This window comes from Cryptomeria japonica, chromosome 9, assembly GCF_030272615.1.
Source record: "Cryptomeria japonica chromosome 9, Sugi_1.0, whole genome shotgun sequence".
In the NCBI taxonomy this organism is placed as follows: Eukaryota; Viridiplantae; Streptophyta; class Pinopsida; order Cupressales; family Cupressaceae; genus Cryptomeria; species Cryptomeria japonica.
The window spans coordinates 606,390,649-606,416,413 of record NC_081413.1 but is presented as its reverse complement, the minus strand read 5'-3'; the positions used below and the strand labels follow the sequence as shown (position 1 = coordinate 606,416,413).

Sequence of the window (25,765 nt, the reverse complement as noted above, 5' to 3'; positions counted from 1 at the left end):
AGTCTAATGATAAGAACAGCCATTCAAACGTCTAAGGCCGATAGGCCAATTAGACCGTTTGAATTGTATAGTCTTGATCAGTGAATTCCGACCGAAGCTATACACATTCAACATATCTTTCATTTATATGTATGCTTGCATATAAGGACATCACAAACCTTTATTTCTTCTCGACGCCTCTCCAGCTCTTTTGAACTTAACTTCTGAATTTCCTGTGCAGTCACCCTTAACTTCCCTGGATCAGAATGGCCTGAATTACACAGCACATATACTTTCTTGATTTACAGCTAAAAAATATAAAGAATAATTATAACATATACACCACCTTCCCTTCAACTCATTAAGCATATTTATATCCATTGTAAGAAACCTCTAGTAATGTTTTACAATTATTGCAATATAACAATATCTCTATCGGAACTACAAACTCAGAAAAGAGGGTTAATGCTGATCAAAGGCTTAAAGAATAGGAATTTGCATATAGTTAAAGTAGCTCTAAATATATTTATCTACTAGCAATATGTATCATTGTATACCATAAAGGTATTGTACCATTATATGAAAGTGGATGAGCATCTGTCATTTGCACACTGAAGAGTATGTCTGTCATGTTAAAACTTATGAAACAACTCCTATAATAAAAATATTGCAAACTGTAAGGTCAGCCATTATAAATAATCAAAATGATACCCTCCCTAAGGAAAGAAGATTAATGCCGATTGAAGGCTTCAAGAATAGAAATTTGCATATAGTTAAAGTAGCTGTGTTGGAAATATTGTCATTGATGTCAAAGGAGCATATTGTACAAATAATTAGGGTTGTCATTAATGTTGTATTTAATGTCAGAGCTCACTAATATCAATTGATTTTTTCTCTAAGTGAAAAAGATAAATTAATTAAGGGTCTGATCTGGAGCAGGAGGTGCTGGAATGAGCAGAGATGGAAAATATTGAAAATCCAATTTTTTTCAGTATTTCTATGTTCTAGTAAATCAAATTTTTGGAGGCCTTCGGAGCAGAATTCGGCATCAAAATTGTCGTCAGTCCTTTAAACTGACTAGCCTCTAACATGGCTGATTATAGCATTTAATCAAAACATGGCTGATTATAACATTTAATCAAAGCATACAAAATATATATATATATATATATAAGCAATCATATATTAATATCTTTTTCCTAGACTGTATACACATTCTTCAGTACTGAGTAATCATAAACAGATACATTATGTTGTATGTTGATGCGGGAAAAGTAAGCACTAATCCTTTGTCAACACAGAATAGAATGCTAAGTATCTTATTCTCTCCTCAAAATGGAAATCCCTAATGCTGCTCAGACTGATCAAAGGGGATAACCTCAAGGTTCCAACTGTCAGGTCTTGACGACTTAGGATAACTCAGCGGTTATGTGTTTTGTTGGTAAACATGAGGGGGCTTACGAATGCCGCAAGCTGATCTGCATCTGGCGATGTTGTGATTCTCGAACTGAGGAAAAATAAAAGCAAAAGGATAAGGTTTAGGAATCCTATGGACAATTATAGTAATGATTGATGTTGCGGGTAGACAAATTTCTCACAAACTAATCCCTTCTTAGCTAAAGATATACTCACAACTCCACAAGAATAGTGCAAGCTCCAAGGGATAAAAGGGTTTTCAGACTATGGATATCCATTCAGGCACACCATAGTTGAACTACTCGCCGAAAACTCGGCGAGTTGCAAAAACTCGCCAAGTTTTTGTATCCGGCGAGTTCCAAAAACTCGCCGATTTTTTGTATCCGGCGAGTATTAACAATTTTTACTCGCCGAGTTTTGGCCAAAAACTCAGCGAGTCCGAGTCAAAAACTCACCCGCCTGTGCCTGAAAACGCAAAACGACGGAAAGGTTATTCATTTTGTGTTTTTTGATTGGGTTTTGGGCTGAGAAGGGTGAAGGTTGAGTTGGAGTGATTTTTGAGTTATTCCAAGTGGATTTGACGGGGATTTTCAAGAAAAATCAGATTCCCAAGTTTTTTTTTGTTTTTTTTTCCTATGCTTTTTTAAAACATTTTGTTTATATTTTGTTGAATTTAGATGAGTTAAAAATCATTCCTAAGTAGTTTAAAATCTTTTTAACTTATTTGAACAAGATTTAACACTAGTTTTGACAAGTTTTGTAGATTTTTTCACTATTGTTTTGAAGAATATCTAGTTTTCAAAACAAAATCAAACCCTAATAGTTTTTTTTCTTTTTAAACTTTAAATGATATCTAAATGCTTTTCAACTAATTTAGATAGTTTGCTAAATTGTTTAACTAAAATGTTAACTTTTTTTTTCACTTTGTATGTGTAGGTTAACTAAGCATTAAATATGGCAAGTCATGATTGGTCACTAGAACCATGCCCATCCGGTTATATAGGCACCCGTCCTAGAGGTGCTAGAGATAGGGCTTGGAATTATGCATATGAGGGACCCGAACCTGGGGAAGTTATTTGCATAAAGTGTGAAAGAGTACTTCATGGAGGCATCAACCACCTCAAATACCACCTTGCTAGCATAGACAAACATGATGCTAGAGAATGCATAGGGAGAACTCCTGAAATAAAAAGAGAAATGAATGCCCTACTTGCAGCTGGGGAAGAGAAGAAATTGCAAAGGGAGAGGGTAAAGCTAGCCACGAGATCAGCCATAGCTGAATCTCAAGGTGCTTCTATTGATATTGAAGAGGAACAAGATGCACTTTAGAGCATAGTGGGCTCTCGGCGTGGCCCACGTATCCACAAACCCACCACCACCTCGCCCATTGCATCTGGTTCCTCTAGTAGAGTACCTGGCTCTAGCAGTGCCAGTGCCACTATTGCATCACGATCAAGGTCCATAGGTGACTATTTTGTGCCCAAGAACAAACCTAGAGCACAACCATCATTAGATGTCACTGGATGGAATAGGGAGGCACATGAGAAATGCCACATTGCATGTGTTGAGTTTTGGTACTTCAACAACATTCCATTCAATGTGGCGGAAAATCCTTATTGGTTGAATTTGGTGACCGCAATGACAATTGTAGGAAAGGGGTACAAGGCCCCTACTCGCAAGGAGTTGAGTGAGAGGTTAGTAAATTACTAAATAGTCCACTTGATTTCATTTTTAATTTTTTTGTAGATTTCTTGTTTATTAAATCAAAATTGTGTACTAAGAACTAATTTCAGTTTGTTCTTGTAGGTTGCTCACAAATGTTGTTGGTAGGGCAAAGGAAGTGGTAGAGGAACAAAAAAATGAATGGGCAAAATATGGCTGCACCATTCTTTCTGATGGATGGACAGATGGCACGAACCACACCATTATAAAAATTTTGGTTGCTTGCAAGGACAATGTAGTGTTCTTGAAGTTGGTTGATACCTCCAACAAGGTGAAAAATGCAGAAACATTAGCTGGAATGTTGGAGCAAGTTGTGATGGAGGTGAGGCTAGAGAATGTGGTGCAAATCATCACAATTAATGCAGCAACATATGTGTGAGCAGGTAGAATCCTTTTGAATTATCACCTTTAGGCATTACCAATATTTTCATTTGTTGTACTTGTGGCTTTGTTTTACTTGGTTGCGTCTTTCTTAAGAATAACTTCTTTTGCAGGAAGAATCCTCCAAGAGAGGCACCCCACTCTGTTTTGGACACCTTGTGCAACACATGTCCTTGACCTTCTTTTGGAGGACATAGGCAAACTTGAGTGGGTGACTCCAGTTGTGGAAAATGCAAGGAGGATCACCAAATATATTTACAATCACCCTAGGGTTCTAAATTTGATGAGACAGCACACCCAAAGGAGAGATTTGGTGAGAGGTGGTGTCACAAGGTTTGCAATGATTTTCTTGACGTTGCAAAGTGTTCTTGCTGCATTGACTTCTTTGAAACAAATGTTTGTGAGTGGAGAATGGCTTAACTCACCTTATTCAAAGAAGCCTGAAGGAGAGGTTGTGGCATTCATAGTGTTCGACAACCAGTTTGCATAAAGGGCTGCGAAGATTGTGAAGGTAACTTCAAAACTTTAATTTTTACTTATTCTTGATTCAAGTCTCTCATTACTAATTTGTAACTTCATTAATTAATCTTTTTGTAATTTGTATTTTTCAATTGTAGGTGTCAGAGCCCTTGGTTCGAGTTCTCCACTTGGTGGATGGGGATAAAACCACAATGGGATATCTTTATGAGGCCATGGATAGGGCCAAGGAGTCTATCAAAAACTACTACAAGGGGGATAGACTCAAATTTGACCCATTTGGGAAATTGTTGATAGGAGGTGGAACAATCAGCTCCACCAACCCATTCATGCAGCAGGGTACTTCCTCAACCCTTCGGGGGTTCTTACTCAAATCCGAATGGAGAGGTCATGGAGGGCCTCAATACATGCATTGAGAGGATGGTACCCAATGTCCAGGAGAGAGACCTCATTGTGAGTGAGCTCCAAAATTATGAGGAAGGAAGGGGTAAGCTATTCTCTTCAGAGTTGGCTAGGAGAGGAAGAACCACTCAAACCCTAAGTATAACATTTGCCATTTGGATTTTGGGATCTAAAGTGATTGATAAACTGATAAATTATGTTCTCTTTTCTCTTTGCTTTCTATCTTTTCAAAAAAAAATTATTTTGCAGATGCTTGGTGACAAAATTGGGGTGGAAACACCCCCCATCTCAAAAAAAATTCCCTCGGAGTCTTATGTCAACTTTGTAGTTCATCCAATTGTGAGCGCAATTGGAGCTTGTTTGAAGCAATCCACACGAAGAAGAGGAGCAAGTTAGCGCAGAAACGCCTCAATGACCTTGTCTTCGTGCAATATAACCTTCGATTGCGTGTAAGGAAGGTAGAGGAAGTAGAAGGTGGTCCAATTGACTTGGATGATATAGATCCTTACAGTGATTGGACATCGCAGGAGCAGCCTCCATTGTTTTCCGAGGGTGAGATCACTAATTTGGAGAGGCAGGCTATGGAGGAGGGGGGTGGATTTGGTTTCACACTGGATGACATTGAGGAGGAAGAGGATGAGGATGAGGAGTCATTGCCAGTGCCACAAGAAGGTGGAAACATAGCTTCAGCCATGATGGAGGATGAGCCAGCCATACCGAGAGAGGAGGCACAGACACTCACACGCCCACTGCAGACTTCTAGGACTGGACCCTCTAGATCTACCTCTCCCAGTTTTTTTGCTAGAGCTGGGAAGAGGAAGTTGCAATTCTAATTTGTAATGATGTATTTACTTTTGGTTTTACAAAAACTATTTACTATATTGCTTTTAGGCTTCCAGCTATCAACATTCCTCATGAGGATGCGATTTTTTAGACACTTTGCATTTAAATATATCTAGAATCAGCTTGTTTCTTTTGTGTTGTCATTTATTGACTCATTGGATGCATCTTCTCATTAAATTTTGCAAAAAAATGCATTTTTTATTAAATTTAAGCGTGTTTTTAAGTTGTCGAGCTTTTCGCCGAGTTTTTGCCTAGTGGCGAGTAGTTCAACTTTGATGCACACAATTCTGGTGCAGCCTGAAACAAACACCTACAATTGAATTAAGAACAGTATTGAGTTCAGACTAACCATACACATAGGCCTACAATCAGCAAGCCCCCAATGGTATGAACTTGAAATCAAATCAGATACCTTCACATTTCACCATTAAAATCATTGAACTCTAACTCTAATTAACCAGATGAAAAGAAACCATGCAAACAAAAGAGAACAAATGACAAACACTATAATTTAATGTTTATTTATCTGTTTCAACTACCATTACAACAATTTCTACTCAACGGTCCATTCTATTCTACTTCTACTCCTAATCTGCTAGTTGTCTAGACTCTAACTGCTCTAACTCCTAAATCTAACCCTTTACAAAGAGAGAGGGATTCTCCTTTTATAGCTTTTACATTCTAGAATCAAAGGCCAAGATTTAAATCATCCAGTGGTTGTGATATGTCTTCTAGAAGCCTAACGGCTTTAGCCCATACCTAATAATTCCCATAACTTCCCAACTGCCTCTTTCAACCACCTATCCAACTACCTGCAACTCTTCTCAATCAATTTTATAAATCAAGTAGCTGAGAAATAACTAACTCGTGTCCCCTTTGTTTTAAATTGCATTAATGGGGCTCACAAGTAGTTCTTTTACAATAAAGCAATTCTGTTTTTTACAAACAAACTGATTTTTGTAATTTCCTACTCTGTATTCTTTATTTCTGCATATCCTTGTAGCATTCTGAGTGTTTTGTTGATGCCTTCCAAAATTTTGGAATAACATCATTTCGGTCCTACGCTGCAGCACATTCCTCACAAGCACTACTCTGTGATCACCATTTTGATCTTGCATGTTGGATCTTCATCCTCCGGCCTTGGCGACCTTCAATCTATGCATTAAATTTCCCCTTGGCTCCTTCCAGCACCTCATCCTGCATGAACACATGGGTCAAAGATCAATTATCATCTCATATTTCATTTGTTCTATGAAGGATTTGAACAAAAACACCAAACTCTCTTTAAACATTATGGCCAAGAAGAATTTCATCTTGCTGAGGCCTAGCTATTTCTCAATATTATTTTCAGTATTGTGAAGGGAGATAGCAAAAAGGCGCTTTGTTTAAAATGCCCGAGCCTTTACCTATTTCACTTTTGTGTTTGATTAAAAATTTGAACGTTATATCAAACGTCATGACCATGCTCGACATTCTTGACAGGCATATGAAGGTGTAGTATCGACCCGATATTACTTTGCCTTCTTCATTTAGGCTTTCTTTTCAATTTTACGCCCAAGCTTACTTATGAATTTCGACTTATTTTACAACTTAGTCAATCACGGCATTTACTTCAGGCTTTGAAAACAAAATGTTCTCCTTTCATTTTATTCGACTCCCTTTTAATTACTTTGCTAACACTCGGGCGCTTTAGGAAGTTTCGGTATTTTGTTCAATATTTTATGAAGGCATTGTGACACTTTCTCGAGATTTTATGATTATTATTTTTGGCAAAAATAAGTGGCGTAGAAGACAACATTTTAACTTTGCCACCTTCCTTTTAATGTTGACCGACTTTTACTTGCTTTTTTTGATCCTCTTTATAATGACTGAATACCCTTTTTATATTTCCTTGGGCCTATACAGAGCCGACGATAATACCAAAACGACTTTGTTCTTTCTTTAAAACATTTGAACTTCATTATACTTCATTTCAACCTTATTTTATGATAACCTAACATCTCAATATTATTTTTGGGCTATCTAAGGTGAATACAAAAGCACCTTGTTCTAAAAGGCACACGGACTTGGAAGGTGATGACAAAATGACTTGCTTCTTTATAAAAAAGAACGTTGTCATGTCCCCTCCTTGATCGTTAATTATAATCTAAATGAAACAATTATTATTATAAACTAATACAATCAACAAATGATTATTTGAAATTATTAATATTTAATTATTAAATATTATTATTAATATCTATTAATATTTAATTATTAAATATTATTATTATTATTCACAAATTAATATTGAAAATTATTATACAAAAATTATTTAGTAATATGTGAATCACATTTTATTATTAATAGAATTTAATATTGTTAATACAATTAATATTACTAATGCCCTCACAATTAATTTTGACAATTCCTTGTGTTACGAGTATGACACTTTTTGGTATGGCCTCACAACTTCGGAATGTGTAATGTACCCAACTTAACCTTACAACGTTAGTACTTCTTCAATTTTGTGAAATCTCTAAAAGAAACAAAATTGCAAAATGAATCGAAAGGTCATTAAAGGAAGTAGACAAAGAAATGAATGATCTATTACAATCATATCTTTATAATCCAGATTCTCTTGTGTTTGTGGCTCCTTGATTTGAGAATCCTTAATTTGTTGTAATATCCCTTATATTTTGAGCATTCTATTTGAAGAGGATCTAAACTATTTATTTTGTTCATTAATCAATATTCACAATAATTATTAAATAAATACTGATTTGTATTTATAATCACAAGCAATATTTATTAACTAATATTTCCAATAATTATTAATATCCACAATAAATATTAACTTGCATTAATAATAATTACTGTTAAGTAATATCTGCAATATCTATTAAATGTATTGCTAACCGGTGCTTGTCTTGATCACTGATTATATTTGCTAAACTAGGGAGTAAAACACATAATGGCAGACCAGATCTGACGCATGTCAGATCTGTCTGCCTTTGCAAACACTTAATTACCATTACAAGTATAAAAGAGGCAAGCTAAGTTGTGTTAGGAGATATAATAACTAAACAAGAGGGTAGTCTATCATATCCTCGTGTCACTAGTACTTGATTAAATAATAATATTTAATATCATGATTAATAATAATATTTAATTACTTTGGTCATCGATGATTGTTTATTCATTAAATAGAATGAATACCTAAATATTAATAAGACATCAATAAAACAAGATCGTTGCCACTAACCATTGTATCTCTTGAGCGTGGCTATTGACCACGAAAGAAAAGGGATAAATACGTCCAAAAGGAATTAGCAAAACATAAGGATAGAAAACGAGAATAAACTACTTCAATAATCAGACTGGCACTTGGAAGGAAGGCGCCCAGGTATGGACTCTCAGCAATATTCCGCACTATCCATATATATATCTAAATAACTGATTCCGGTAATAGTATTTACAGATCTCATACATATGTGGAAATAATATTCTGTATACTTGAATATAATTATATTATAAGGCTGTAACAAACCAAAGTCTGATATGCTTAGTCATTCTGGATTTCTGTGCACATTAATCTACATTCTGAAACAAATCTGTATAAACACATCACTGTATCAAATGCATATATATTTTTGCATACCTCGTATGGTGAATACCAATTATACTTGGAAATCTTATGTTAGAAAATACACTCAATTCATGTTGGTTACTTAGACTCAAACTATGTTATAATACTGAGAGACTGTTCTGAAGTAAGCATGATGGAAGGGGGAGAAATTATTATATATAGTCTGTGATTATAAAGGGAAGTCAAGTTGCATCACTGATGAGCACCATCAATCACATTAGATCAGAACTGTTATTAAATTACAGGCAGTGACATCCTTGTTCTTGGTGGTATGCATGGGGACGTGCTTAATATATGAAGCACAGTAATGTTCTTACACAAAATTTATTAATAATATAATAATAGAATGATTATAATTATTATAATATTTTATAAGAATAGGTAATTGATAAATAGATAACTAATAGACATATAAATGATTTATAATATAATATAGTTCATTTATGTCAAAATCAGATTAAAGATTATATATAAACATATAATGTCTTAATAAGACACAAATTAAAATAATAGATTATAAAACTGAAAGAGCTAATTAGATAGTGAACGGTAAGAAGAATTATGAATGACAAAAATTAATTACCTAGTATAGGGGATGAACAATTTTATAATTGATAATCCGATTGAACTATGAAATATCCCTGATTTGGTTCATGGTTAAGATAGGTTTACTTCCTAACCAATCTAGTTTAAGTCATAAGAATATGGAAATAGATTAATTATGGTTAAATCAGGGCTAAACCTAGAAGGGGACATTACAAATGGTATCAGAGCTATGATCTTGCCATCCTGTAGGGTAAGATTGAATCAACGAATTATTCTGGTCAATAAACAGAGGCAAGTACCATGACCGATAAGCAACGAAGGTTCTATCTCGTAAGATGAATTTAAAATATATTATTATCAGCCAAATAGATATTGAAATGGTATGACTTCAGAGTAATTTAAATTAAAATAGTGCAATTATCTCATTGATAACAGTATAATCTTAAAGAAATTGACTAATAATAGATGTAGACTTCACATTCACCACTAGTGTGGGAGAGAGATAGAACGATGAGGTCAGCAGGAACTAGGCCTCTGTCAGGTAGCCCACCCACTGCAGTTGACAAAGGGCTTCTGGCAGGAGGGCCAAGGGGGAGTGTACCGCTCTTGGGCCTGATAAGCGCTACGGGCGTCTCGTTGTGTCTAAATCTCTTCTCTCTCATTAATGGCAAATAGGGAGTTAAGCATAGTCCATTTAATACTTGAGGAAAGTATCCAAACATTGTGCTATCTATCCTCTTTGTCGATATGGCTAATCAGACTCATTACATTTATTCCAATTGAAATCCTTAATAATATAAGTTACTACCAAGATAATGAATAAAACAATTGCATATCCAAACCCAGTGAGATAAATGAGGAATTAGGCAACAGGGATAGCAGGAACTAGGCCTCTGTCAGGTAGCCCACCCACTGCAGTTGACAAAGGGCTTCTAACAGGAGGGCCAAGGGGGTATGTACCGTCCTTGGGCCTGATAAGCCAGGAACTAGGCCTCTGTCAGGTAGCCCACCCACTGCAGTTGACAAAGGGCTTCTAGCAGGAGGGCCAAGGGGGTATGCACCGTCCTTGGGCCTGATAAGCGCTACGGGCATCCTAAGGTAGCTTATCCCTTTTATCCCACTAGGAATTAAATATGGAATTGACTTATTGATAACAAATAAACTCAAATGAATTTAGACAAATTACACCCTAAATGAATTAATCAATCATTAAAATTCATCGTTTATATGTTTTCTCTAGATTGCGGAGTTGGGGACATCACAAACTAGATTGGATGTTTATATTTTTGCATCAGGCAAGTGTTGATTTGTGTTTCTACTCATAACAAGAAAGAAATTTCACAATGTGTGTATTCACATGTATACTCCGTGTTTGCATATATGTATGCTTCGTGTTTTCCATGTGTATGCTCTGTGCCTTCCACGTGTATGCTTCGTGTTTCCCATGGATATGCTTTGTGTTGTTTAGACTCATGTTGGTAGATCACTTAGTTGAGGAAATTAAAATAAACATTTGCTTGAGGACAAGCAAATTCGGGAAGGGCGGACTGTCATGTCCCCTCCTTGATCGTTAATTATAATCTAAATGAAACAATTATTATTATAAACTAATACAATCAACAAATGATTATTTGAAATTATTAATATTTAATTATTAAATATTATTATTAATATCTATTAATATTTAATTATTAAATATTATTATTATTATTCACAAATTAATATTGAAAATTATTATACAAAAATTATTTAGTAATATGTGAATCACATTTTATTATTAATAGAATTTAATATTGTTAATACAATTAATATTACTAATGCCCTCACAATTAATTTTGACAATTCCTTGTGTTACGAGTATGACACTTTTTGGTATGGCCTCACAACTTCGGAATGTGTAATGTACCCAACTTAACCTTACAACGTTAGTACTTCTTCAATTTTGTGAAATCTCTAAAAGAAACAAAATTGCAAAATGAATCGAAAGGTCATTAAAGGAAGTAGACAAAGAAATGAATGATCTATTACAATCATATCTTTATAATCCAGATTCTCTTGTGTTTGTGGCTCCTTGATTTGAGAATCCTTAATTTGTTGTAATATCCCTTATATTTTGAGCATTCTATTTGAAGAGGATCTAAACTATTTATTTTGTTCATTAATCAATATTCACAATAATTATTAAATAAATACTGATTTGTATTTATAATCACAAGCAATATTTATTAACTAATATTTCCAATAATTATTAATATCCACAATAAATATTAACTTGCATTAATAATAATTACTGTTAAGTAATATCTGCAATATCTATTAAATGTATTGCTAACCGGTGCTTGTCTTGATCACTGATTATATTTGCTAAACTAGGGAGTAAAACACATAATGGCAGACCAGATCTGACGCATGTCAGATCTGTCTGCCTTTGCAAACACTTAATTACCATTACAAGTATAAAAGAGGCAAGCTAAGTTGTGTTAGGAGATATAATAACTAAACAAGAGGGTAGTCTATCATATCCTCGTGTCACTAGTACTTGATTAAATAATAATATTTAATATCATGATTAATAATAATATTTAATTACTTTGGTCATCGATGATTGTTTATTCATTAAATAGAATGAATACCTAAATATTAATAAGACATCAATAAAACAAGATCGTTGCCACTAACCATTGTATCTCTTGAGCGTGGCTATTGACCACGAAAGAAAAGGGATAAATACGTCCAAAAGGAATTAGCAAAACATAAGGATAGAAAACGAGAATAAACTACTTCAATAATCAGACTGGCACTTGGAAGGAAGGCGCCCAGGTATGGACTCTCAGCAATATTCCGCACTATCCATATATATATCTAAATAACTGATTCCGGTAATAGTATTTACAGATCTCATACATATGTGGAAATAATATTCTGTATACTTGAATATAATTATATTATAAGGCAGTAACAAACCAAAGTCTGATATGCTTAGTCATTCTGGATTTCTGTGCACATTAATCTACATTCTGAAACAAATCTGTATAAACACATCACTGTATCAAATGCATATATATTTTTGCATACCTCGTATGGTGAATACCAATTATACTTGGAAATCTTATGTTAGAAAATACACTCAATTCATGTTGGTTACTTAGACTCAAACTATGTTATAATACTGAGAGACTGTTCTGAAGTAAGCATGATGGAAGGGGGAGAAATTATTATATATAGTCTGTGATTATAAAGGGAAGTCAAGTTGCATCACTGATGAGCACCATCAATCACATTAGATCAGAACTGTTATTAAATTACAGGCAGTGACATCCTTGTTCTTGGTGGTATGCATGGGGACGTGCTTAATATATGAAGCACAGTAATGTTCTTACACAAAATTTATTAATAATATAATAATAGAATGATTATAATTATTATAATATTTTATAAGAATAGGTAATTGATAAATAGATAACTAATAGACATATAAATGATTTATAATATAATATAGTTCATTTATGTCAAAATCAGATTAAAGATTATATATAAACATATAATGTCTTAATAAGACACAAATTAAAATAATAGATTATAAAACTGAAAGAGCTAATTAGATAGTGAACGGTAAGAAGAATTATGAATGACAAAAATTAATTACCTAGTATAGGGGATGAACAATTTTATAATTGATAATCCGATTGAACTATGAAATATCCCTGATTTGGTTCATGGTTAAGATAGGTTTACTTCCTAATCAATCTAGTTTAAGTCATAAGAATATGGAAATAGATTAATTATGGTTAAATCAGGGCTAAACCTAGAAGGGGACATTACAAACGCCAAAATTCATTCCCTTACTACGTTGGCTAATACATTCGAGATTATTTTCGATAGAAAGAAAGGTCATTGGATGAGTAAAAATGAAACGACTTTGTTCCTCCCACTTTCTCACATTAAAACTCCGAATTTCTTTTTGTGTTTTGACTTCAAGCAATGCTTTTTTTTTCTTTTTGAGGCACTTCAATATTTTCCTCAGCATTATCAGGGACGAAACAAATGTATCACTTGCTTTTTTTAAAATATCAACCTCCCACTCAATGGTCAAAGAGCCTTCGATATTTTCAACGAGCTTTGCAGGGTCGGGGAAAGCAACATGATCCGATGCAACATGATAGGCAAGATTGGACATAGTCTAGAGAACACAAGTACTAGAAGTAATAAATCATGTCACTTGTGCTTTTGGGAGTGAGGATCGATTGTAACCTAAGAAACCTATTTCAGAAGGAAAGGACGGGAACAGAAAGAGAAAGGGAGCAATTTGTTAAGTATCACTCTTATTCAAGGCAGACTTGAGCAGACCCTATGAGCAGATTGTTTCAGACTTATGGGCAGAAAGACTTATGGGCAGAAAGATGGGGTTAGACCCATTTTCTGGCTCAAAATGGATTATGGGCAGAAGGATGGGTTAGGCCCACTTTCTGGCTCAAAATGGATTATGGGCAGAAGGATGGGTTAGGCCCACTTTCTGACTCAAGATGGATTATGGGCAAAAGGATGGGGTTAGGTCCATTTTCTAGCTCAAAATAGATTATGGGCAGGAGGATGTGGTTAGGCCCACTTTCTGGCTCAAAATGGATTATGGGCAGAAATATGGGGTTAGGCCCACTTTCTGTCTCAAGATGGATTATGGGCAGAAGGATGGGGTTAGGCCCACTTTCTGGCTCAAGATGGATTATGGGCAAAAGGATTGGGGTTAGTGTAATGTCACGTGTATTTGTGTAATGTCCCCCACTGGGAGTAAGCTTATTTCCCATAATTAAAACATATATCACCACATTTATCATGCCTTCAATCAGATTATTAAAACAAGAGAACAATTAATTATTCATAATACAATCAATAAATATTATATTTAGGCCCCATCCTTACTTCTTTCCTAATCCTAATGAAGGATGGGGATTTACTGTCGTAGGGCACTTGGAAACCAGTCTACAAGTAAGCTCCCTCAAGGTTTCAGAACTCCGTCCATACCCCATCTTGGGCTTACCTATCTTGTGAGGATTTACTCCGCCTCTCCCTATACACACCAACCTTTCCTCTCGCAAGCAATAGAGAATGATTAAACACTAGGCCATTCATATAATAGTCTTTCATGCATTATGAATATATAAGAAATTAAGTATAAATCTGATATATTATTATGATCAAATGCAATCTTATTGACAACGCTTCTTTGCATGTATTTATTACTGAATATACAATAACTTGTACTAAATTTATATATAGAAATGCAGACATAACACAACATAAATGAACCAGTATATGATCATAAGTATGATACAGCATACCAATCTATTGTAATAGCAGTGATTTCCAGTAATTTAATTATTATCTGCCTGTAAATTAATACGATCTGCAGAGAGTATTATCTGTCAGTAATTAAAAATCATTTGCTCCTTCTCCAATCTGCCTTATATACCCTTCATATGGTAATAAAGAGTTATGTCTCTTTCCTCAATCACAATCTTCCCAAAGGTGGCGTCTCTTCTACCTATTCATTGCCTCTTCATTAAGGAATCGTTGTGTTATCACTCAAATTGCACCCGTAATGCACAAGCTGAAAGCTCAAGCAACTTGGTGACACATGGGATAATTCTCAGGGTTGTGGGTTGCCTATAGTGAGAATTAACTCCAGATGAAGGGCTGGTTCCCTGTGAATAAGTCTAAATTCTTTACCAAGAAAAAGGATAAGAAAACTAAAAATGAAACTAGAATGACTTTGCGAATGCTAAACTAAGGTGATGCATCAATATGATATCTCAAAATGACAGAAATACACTCCTAAAAACACCAATTTGCACAAATAGACTTCTGGTTCACAGCACATAAATATTTCATGCAAAGAATTTAAACTCAAGAAATTGAAAGGAAAGAAAAACTTTCACAATCAACCAAATGAACCAATTAATCACAATGCACAACCTGAGACTTACAAATGAGACAGAAAATTTAAAGGTTATCTAGACAATAACACAATAAACTAACTCTCAATCATGAATAAGAAAATGAACTCCAAAGATATAAGGCATAAGCTGATAATTTTATTCAATATTTTGTCATAAAACTGCACAGGAGCTACAAGAATGTATTCTTTGCTAAAACCAGCAAGAGAATGATCAAGAACTAGTGAAGAAAGATAAAACTTTTTCACTTTATACAAAAACCTTCCAAAAAGGTAGAGGAAAGATGACTCCAGAATGACTAAAGATGAACCCCCACTGAAAATATCTTCTCTAAAAACTGATCCTCGAGCAGAAATGAAAAGCCACCAAAATAGGCTTCAAAACATGCAAAAATGTGGGTAGCTCAAACTCTTGGTCACCTAAAGGTTGACCCATGTGGCACTCAAAATCAAACCTTATCACCTCAAAATCATGAGAAAAACTCATGTAAACCTGCACTCAAGCTCAAATCCGACCCCAAACTGCAAGATGACTTCTCATGATGAGTTTGATATTTTAGCATGTATGCATATTAGGAAGATTTCTAAAGTAAATATCTAAGACACATCATAATAAACACTAAGTGGATTCATAATTTATCCAACTTGGATATTTATTTTACAATTTTTCATATTGTGTCTACATGCTAAAGACCAAACTCAAAGTGCCTATTAAGATGCTAAATATTAATTACCTTCACATATATATATAAGGATATAGAAATTAAAAATATTCCTATATATGTGTGTGAAAATAATTAATAATAATAATAATTAATTATTATACTAATATTGGCTCATGATTTGTTGTTTTTATTTGCCAATATTAATATATTAATTAATAATTTACATATGATAAAGGAAAAGCATCTTAATACAGTTAAGTCTTAAAAGACTTAAGGGTTTTAAAGCCACCCCACGGCTTAGTCACGATATCATATGAAAGCTTATTCTTTTAAAAGAAACCTAAGCGAAGTAAAAGGGTTTTCAAACCCTAAAATCGCTCATCGAACACTTGTTGTTCGAGAAGCTTCACGGGAAGCCTAGCTGCCATGCTTGCTATGAGAGCTCAAAGTAGGGCTTGATTTGAGGCTTTGAAAACTAAACTGGACATCAAACATGAAGTTTATTGATCGGGTATGCTTCTCTTTTCATCAATCTTGTCATTTGCAAAGAGATTTGTTGCAAAAGCTTTTTCGTTTTAAATCCATGCATGCATAGGGTTTTCAAAAAATAAATTTTCAGATATGCGCCTTCTGTGCATGATCTTGAACTGTAGCTGTTACTTTCATATTTTGTCTCTATCTCTCCTTTGCTTCGAAAATGTGTAAAGAAGCTGAACCCTAGCCTGTTTGAGGTTTTTGTGCATGGATACACTATTACAAGCTCTATTATTTACTGCAATCTAAAAATGCTCCATACATTCTCCTCTCAGTGATGAATTTCATGATATTGCTCACTGTTATGTTTCTTCAGGCCGCATGATTACTTTGTGTTTTGTGCCTTGTTATAGCTCTTTGTGATGTCGATCTGACATCTCTTCAATCAGATTTCCCCTTTTGCTCTTTGGATATGCTGCATTTATGCATTGCCTTCCCAGCCTTTATCATTTTGTGGTTCATTGAATGCTTTTGGGGTGACTATGAAAGGGCTGTAAGGTTTTGCATCTCCTCTGATTTCTTTCCTGTAGTTGCTTATGTATGCATCTATTTAAGTGAATGTGTATCGCTGCATTTCTGAGATATGTGCTACAAATTCTTAGATGGTTATTCTATATGACTGTCAATCACTGCTCTTTTGGCATGTTTAAATCGGGGTTTATATGAACATTACCTTTAAGATTCTTTTCTGTTGAAAAGGTTGTTCTATCATCATGCTTTGGTACACTAAGTCTGTTGCTAGTAATTCGCAGTAGCTCTTTCTCTATTCTCTAGGTACTATGTTGTCTTTTGGAGTTGTACACATTGATTTGCCTTATGATTTTGTCACTGTGTTTATCTTTCTTCCTTATGATGACTGTAGCTGTTACTTTCTCAGTCATTCTCCATTGTTGACTGTGTCATGCTCACTGTAAAATAAATCTCTTTGCAACTGTTGTTTTATCTTTTGTAAATATTTGAATGTTGTATATGTTGCATTTTTGTCCTTCCTGTCACGTTTTTGGACAGGGATATTCTATTTTGTATTGCAGGTCCTGTCACATTTTTGGACAGGGATATGTTATTGTAGCTCCTTGTCTTAAATTACTTGCACGTTGGGCTCAACCCTTGTGGGAGCCCATTTTACCCCACATGCATAATTCATAAATCAACATCAAGACTTTTCCTATGCCTGCACAATGAACAAACAAATTAGCAAAAACATGATGAAGCTGAAAGCTTTAGTGAATTTGAACTCCTTTTTCCCTTCTAATCTTGATGACTAACACTTAATGGATGCCTCTGATGACTGTATGTGATATGTCTAATTGTGATGTAGAAATGCCGATTGCATTTGCTTCATCATTGCTTGGAGTTTTTTCTCTAACCTTTTCTCTTTTATTCATTTTTATTGTTTGCAGGATTAGGAGAACCTGGAGCTGCCTTCTTTGAGACGTTCAACCACAGCTAGAGGAAGACAGAAATGCAGATATCATCGCGCACGCAATGATGGAACACTTCCCTTCTGTCTTTTTTCATTACAGTTAGCTATACCATTTACATTTATCACATGTATTCTTTACTTGTTTCATGCATCATGAATCAAATGAAGCTAATCCCACGGCTTGTTTGGGATTCTGATTTTTACATTATGAATACAAATACAGAATTTATGAAAATGTAAAATATTCTTTTGTTTTATGTATTTGCACAAAAACTGAAAATGACAACTGTGATCAAAATCTAGATAAATGATGTTCAGTAGAACATTTGTGTACCTTTTCAATATGAATGAATGCAATTCAGCTCTACCTGTTTGAGTTGTGATGAAAAATAGGTAACACGCTGCTAGTGAATGATTTGTTTTGAGACAGCCATTCGTCGATTTACCTAAGTCAACCAGCCTTAATGCATTGCCGATTATATCAAGAAGCATCAGATCGAAGGTGTCTTTTTATTTATTTATTTCTGTTCTTTTCTTGCTCAAAGATGGTTATGAGATTATTAATAGGCGGGGGAGCATGACAATATCGTGGAATGATTAAGTCCTTGGTGTAACTGTCGACTTCAGCATTAGAGGCAATCATGAAATCTTATTTCATAATATGATTTCCTGATATATATCGTCTTCTTTGTGGCGGGGTCATGACAATTTGTGTGTATACTCCGTGTCTGCATATATTCATGTGTATACTTCGAGTATTTATGTACATGCTTCGTGCCTGCATATATTTGTGTGTATAATTTGTGTTGTTATGTGTATGCTCCGTGTTTGGTTCATACTTGATATGTTCTAGATATGAGTATAACTAGAAAGATATGAATTACATTTGAGGTCATAGATGTGTGTCATGCTTCTAATCCTCATCTTAATATATGTTAAGATCACCTTGCTTTAATGCAGAGAGATATCCAAGATTTTGTGCAAACAATGGGTCAACCAAATTAAATAAGGAATACAAATCTCCAAGGATTGATTTTGTGGCCTTCATGATTCGGTTCATAAAAACCTACATTGCTTGAGGACAAGCAATCTTGGGAAGGACGGATTGTCATGCTCCCTAGCTGTAGTAGTTTTAGAACCTTAAACACAGCAATCCTTAACTCTAGTCGCAGAATTTTAAACCCTCGTTGCAGAAGTTTAAACCCAGTCGCAAATTTGTGTAAATAAGAATGAGTGATTAAATGATACAAGGGGCTGACCCAGGATTAAGGCAAATAGGTCTGGAGTGATCAATTATAAGGGGGGCCAACCTCACTCATAACCCTTGGCAAGTTGATAAATAAGTTTGCATTTAATTCTAATAGGCCAACTTGCCTAGGTGGAGCACCACCTTTGGAAATAATAACAATTATATAATTAAACCTGCTTAGCCACCCTATTTAGAAAGGTTGCAACCTTTGATGAAGAGGTGTATTAGAAAGCTATAAATAGGAGGTGCTTATGGATCATTCAAGCATGAATTCAGGGTATAATATTCCTATTTCCAAGAACAGATGCAGAATAGAATAAAGAACCAGATCAGAAAAATTAAAATAATTATAATCCGCATAAATCAAGGAGAATTACATCTGCAAATCAGTCATAAAACATCAACCATCAAGACAGAACATCGAAGAACAGCAAGGATCCTCATATGCAGCAATCAAAACTGATCTGAACCGAGATGCTCTAATCTCTTGTGGGAAAAATATAAGGTGATCCGGAAAGGCGACATTACATCCCATGGAGTGCTTAGATTGGGATCTTGGTCAATTTAACCATTATGACAAAATCTATGATGGAGGAGGTGGGTGCATGGTGCATGGTGCATAAGACGAGTTACTATTTAGAGTATACTGATTGTTTTGGTGAGATGTGATAATCTCCATGAGGATTTAGATGCCTCATTTTGAATGTGGTATTGGCCATCTGTTTTAGGATAACATTTGTCGTGTCTTGTATTCATCTATCCTATATATCGGTGCCTTGAGATTGTAGTATTATTACTAATAGAACGTTTTACAAGTTATTAGAGTGCAATTATATTGTAAGAGTTTAAGGGGATAAGCTAATGTATTGTAACATATTTTATCATTAATGTAAGCTTAGATTTGTTGAACGTAGATTTTTTCCAAAAAAAACTTTCCATGCAAATCTTCTAGTTATTTATAGTTTACATGTGTTTTATGGTTGATTTTCATTTCCATTTGTAATCTATCAATTGTCATTAAATTTGATTGTATCTCATTGTATAGTTACCCCAATTGTCATTAAATTTGATTGCGTTAAAATCAATATCTCATTGTATAATTACACTTTGTTTCATCATTTGCAATCTCCAATTGTTATTTAATTTTGAACATTCTCTCCAAAAGAACAAATCTTGTAGTTCAATTTTTTTCATATATGCTCACTCCATTAGTTTAGATACTATGTGTAGTATTTCTCAACAAGTTTTACCCCAATAATATGAAAAAGATGCCAAGATATCTATTTGAAACGTCAATCGTATTCAAGCTTTATTACAATACATTCACTTTTCCCTGCACAGCCGCTGACCAAACATCTTCATTTTTTTCAGAATTGCAAAACCAAAAAAAATATTCATATTTATTTACTTGAGAAGCTTGGTTAAATGTTGCTTCTTATTTTAAAATATAATTAAACTGGAAATTTGCCCTAATACAGTGAAAAATAACGGTAAGCTTTCATTTTATTCACAGAAAATTGAACCTACCGATCGCCCACTGCAACATGTTATCGAGAGAAGAGAATGAATTTTCTACTGTACGCTTCTGTTCCTTCATTTCCATTTCCTTCTCCAGAGCTTCCACATCTTTGGCTGTTGCCCACGCAAATCCCCCGATGAATGACTTATTATAATTGTATGCACACGCCAAACTGCAAAATGTTGCTAAACTAACAAGAAGTGTGACCAATTTCGACATTCCGATCGTAAATTTTCCTACACTGCACGTAATCATTTTCTCCGCAGTGAAGAATAGCACTCTTTAACACCTGAGGATGTGTCTGATTTATATCTTCGTCAACGCCGTGGGTTCGAAACTTCGAGATGATTGTGAAAAACTCTAACTGCCATTTTCCTTGCCTTCTATATAACATTATGCTTTGTTCGCCGTATCTGCTTTTCCGTTTAAAATGAAAAATAAATTACCTTTTCAAAATATTAATAATAAATAAATGAACACAGAGACATATACAATTAAATGTGCTGATTTTTTATTATTATAATAATATATTTTTGTTTGAGATTTTACTAATATATTTTTTAAAGTAGAGAAAAATAAGTAGAACTAAAAATTATATATCATAACTAAAATTTTATCTTAGTTGAAATTTGATTAAAATTAAATTATACCATGTTTCAAATTTTGAATTTAGTATAATTATTGGTTTCAAAAATTTTGAATTTTGAATTATCATTGGTTTTAATAAGAATGTATTTTAGAAAAAATGTTGGAATTAAAATAAATTTCTTATAGCATTTGAATATTTCCATCATGAGGGTAAGTAGATTAATGGTGAAAAATTATACAGGTTACAAATAGGTTCCAAATGAGGGCAAGTAGATTAATGGTGGAAAATTCTACTAGTTACAAATAGGTTCCAAGTTTGAATTGACCAATCCATCCAATATTCTCATTAATGTACATATAATTCCTTGTAGAAATAAATACAATCCCAATAGAAAAATAGTATAAAATAATTAAAATTAAAATCTACATAAAAATATCTAAAATGGCTCAAATATATCTTGTATACATGATGGTGTGCATACACTCCAAGCTCTTAGGAATGAATCTACACATTTATGTTGTTTAATAATTTTAGCTCCTTCAAAGAACTCCAATTCATTCATTATTTAGGAACGAGTTGGGCTTCATTAATTATCACTTTTTGGTAGGGATGAGGTGTAAAATTGTTATTGATTATTTTGACCATTGAGGAGTGATGTTTAAGGAGAGTGTAGAGTGATTGAAAAAATTTGAACCATAAAACCTTTCTACATAGTCTAGTGTGTTTATATCACCATGGACATAGTAACATGAAAGGACTAAAAAAAAAATGCCCCTAATTGGGAGATTTGTTTAAGCATGAAAATAAAATTTATCATGGAAGTCTAATTAAAGTTGGACTCAATACAAAATTTGAAATATATCAAGCTACCATTTATGTCGCACCTACAAAATCTTTTCACCAAAAGATTAAAAAAAAAAATCTTATAAAAACAATAAAGAAAAAAGACAAGAAAGAAAACTAAGATATTATGTTCCTACTAAAACCAAAGACTTTGTCAGAGTGAAGAGGGATTTTTAACCATCCAACTTATACACAAAATCCTTTCACCAAAAGATTAAAAAATCAATTCTTATAAAGACAATTAAAAAAAGAAAGAAAGAAAGAAAACTAATGCACTCTTTTATTACTAAAATCAAGCACTTTACCATAATAAAGAGAGGTTTTCGACCATCCAACTTATCTTCACGATAGTCTTCCCATCTCTGGTATAGATTGGAAAGTTGCAAAGGGAGATACACAACCTCATAATCAATTAAATAGTAGAATATGCAAAACAAAATATAGAAATGATATACCTTGTAGTGTAGTGTGAGAAATGGTTTGACCTAAGTGTCCATGAGAATAAGGTGGTTGGAAGTGAGGGTGTATATGTCCACTCCAAAGAGTAATCTTTGATTGGAATCAAAGATTGTGAAGCCCTTACCAAAAAATTTACAATTTGATGAATAGAAAATATATTTTCTTGAATCAAATCAAAGATGTCAATTATTATAAAATCACATAACTTATTTTCTACAAAACTAAAATTATACTTGAAGTTTGCTTAAAAACCATAAGACTCCATTAATCGCTTATGCAAAGTTTTTTCTAAAAAATATATATATTTAATAACCAACTTGTCTTAAAAATAAAATGATTAGCCCAAGAAAAGCCATATGTCATCTCATACACATGCACACACACATTTGGTAAGAAAAAACATATGTTTATTTGTAATTTTCTCAATGTGTAAATGATTGAATGGCTATAAGAATTTAATAACTCTCTTACACTTACAAAGAGATTCTTAAACATGGATAACATTATAAAATAAAAGGAAATATCATATTGCATTCTTATAACTATAACACATTTTTTAAGGCTCAACATAGGCCTAGAACATTAATTATTTAAAATCTTTTGATCCAAAAATATTTAGGACATGCACAAAGCATCAAACAATCACAAATTCATCAAACAAATTATGTGAAATAAAATATTAAATACAAGAATTATGAAAATTGCATAAAGTAATATATTCATATTGTGTACAATAGAATTGGGAATTCAAAATATTGTAAAATCTAATAAAATCAAACCACATAAAACCCTAGTTCTACAATGAAATCCACCATACACCAATGAAGAACCTAAACACGTGCAAAACATCAAATATGAAAGACTATACCATTCACATGTTAATTAGGGTTTGATCTTCATTGTTTCCTATCTCCATTGATCTTGCTTTGATTTGTTGGTTGCTCTCAGATTTTATGTGTGCACAAAAGTTCAACAAAGAACAGATTGTGGTTGTGTAGACACTTGATTGCTATGAGGATTCACACGAACATTAGGATTATGATTTGCATTAGGGATTGATAAGGATGAAAGGATCCTCCTTTATAGAGAGCACCCTAGAAATGAAGGGATAGAATTAAGAGGTGAAGGGATAAATGGTCGGCTAGGATTAGAGGGTAGGTATAGAAAATAGGAAAATATTAGGGAGGTGGTTAGACCTAAATTAGGATATGAATGACAATTGTCATGGAGGGAAAAAGCTAATGAATTAATTAAATAAATGAATATTTATTTAATTAATAGAAGAAGTGGGACACATTAAATAAATAAAATATTTATTTAATTTAAAGAAAGGATAATTTAAATAAATAAAAATATTTATTAGTTCCTGCCTTTCAAGAACTATTGGTCAGGGTTGGTTTTTAACTTTTGGATAGTTTTTCCTCATGCAGCCAATCACAATTCATCCAAGAAATTTTATGAAATGCACTCTCTCCATTTTGCAATGTTTAAATTGTTGAAACTAATCAATTTTTAACCAAAATACATTAAAGACAAATTTTGTGTCTTCTAATTGGCTCAAATTATTTGAGTGATATGGTTGGCTTCACATGAAATGAGCTCATATTAAATGCTTGAAGCTTCTCATTAGCTTCTTTTTCGGTTACTCCAGGATTGCAAAGGAGAGAAGGTCGACAAGAACAGTTGGCCGACAGCCAAGAGAAGGCGTGGAAACCTACACTTTTTGAAATGTGTGATATTGCATAAGCTGGTGCAAAGCATATAAATACAAAGGATACGTGGCCATAGGGTTTGTAGAGCTACTTTGCATGCAAAGTAGATGTGTCTATTATGTTTGTAAAGCTAATGTATTCTCAAAAATGTCAAGACAAGTTTTTGGCAAGAGTTATCATACATTGTATAAAATTTACAGAGAAGACAGATATCTGCAATCTTGGGCCAAGTTTAGAATATGCAAGCCTTGTTATCAAGCCAAGGTCGAATTCCACTTGCACCTACAATTAAAGAGCAAAAAAAATTATTTAGGGCTCCTACCGGCAAGAATTATATCATTTTTATTTCACAAAGATTATAATTGCACTAGCAATGGAAGAGTAAGAAGCAGAAAATTTTCTTTAGGGTTTCTACAAAAGAAATATGTCATTTTTATTGAAACAAAGAGCTTTTGCATTGCAAGAATGTTGAGATTCGATTTAGACAATTTTGATTGAAGAGAATTGGTAAAGTTTCATTTTTGAATAAATTATGTACAGTGGAATTGGGTGCATATAGCAGTTCATCTATTTGTATTAATATTTGGTTTTTTTCTTTGTGCTAGATCCAGTCCCAATCGGTTGAAACGTTTTTTTGGCAGATACCCTAACTAAAATCCTCTTGTAAGCTCTGGCTCCTTGTAGTCCTTTAAAATCAATTAATGTCATTTTAGGGTTATGGTTGTTAGCATGAAGTCACTAACATTAATAAAGAACTATGCAGTTGGGTCCAGAAATTCATCATGAAATTCCTCTCTATTGTCTTGTTGAAAGTTTTTTTAACCTATAACTTATCATATTTTTATAAAAGTATGTTTTGCAATGATATGAATTATTTAGAAGAAATTATTTTTTGGAAGTGAACCAGTTGTCTAGTAGAAAACTCATATTCTTTTAATACGGCAATGAAAAAAGCTGGAAACACCATTTTGATGAGAAAGATAGAAATGAAAAAATATCACTCTTTGAGGTTTTTGGTCATCATTTACTTCTGTAAATGAACATTTCATCTAGCACATAGCTCTTTATTCTTGAATGCTACAGCATAACTTTAAAACCTTTTCTGATGGTAATGCAATTTTTTTTTTTTGAACTATCTAATGGATTCCTCTTTCCATTCTTGAACCCATTTTATGGTTGGGTTGTTCAAAAGCTTTTAAGATTTCATTGTGGGACTTCATTTACAATATTTTGTTTGCTCACAGTTTTCTTACTTGCAAGGAATAGACATCAGAATTTTGGTCATTCAAGCTTATTTTTATCTTTACTAGGTATATGTAGAGCCTCGTGTTTCTTGTTATAGTATCAAAACACTGCAATTGGCTGAATCGACCTCCTCGATATTGGCAAGAGATGGACTAATAAACAATTTTTGTATTCCTTCTTTAA

At 33.6% G+C, this 25,765-nt stretch overlaps 1 protein-coding gene across 1 annotated transcript in view; it reads right to left on the bottom strand.

Annotated features, from left to right (window-relative positions):
* Nucleotides 1-21,127, bottom strand: part of LOC131041034 (hsp70 nucleotide exchange factor FES1) — a 147,407-nt gene extending 126,280 nt beyond the window's left edge. Inside the window, 2 exon segments of the mRNA XM_057974047.2 lie at nt 159-250; nt 20,743-21,127. Of these exon segments, the coding sequence (XP_057830030.2) occupies nt 159-250; nt 20,743-20,989 (339 nt within the window). The 5' untranslated portion in view covers nt 20,990-21,127.
* Nucleotides 21,128-25,765: the final 4,638 nt, after the last annotated feature.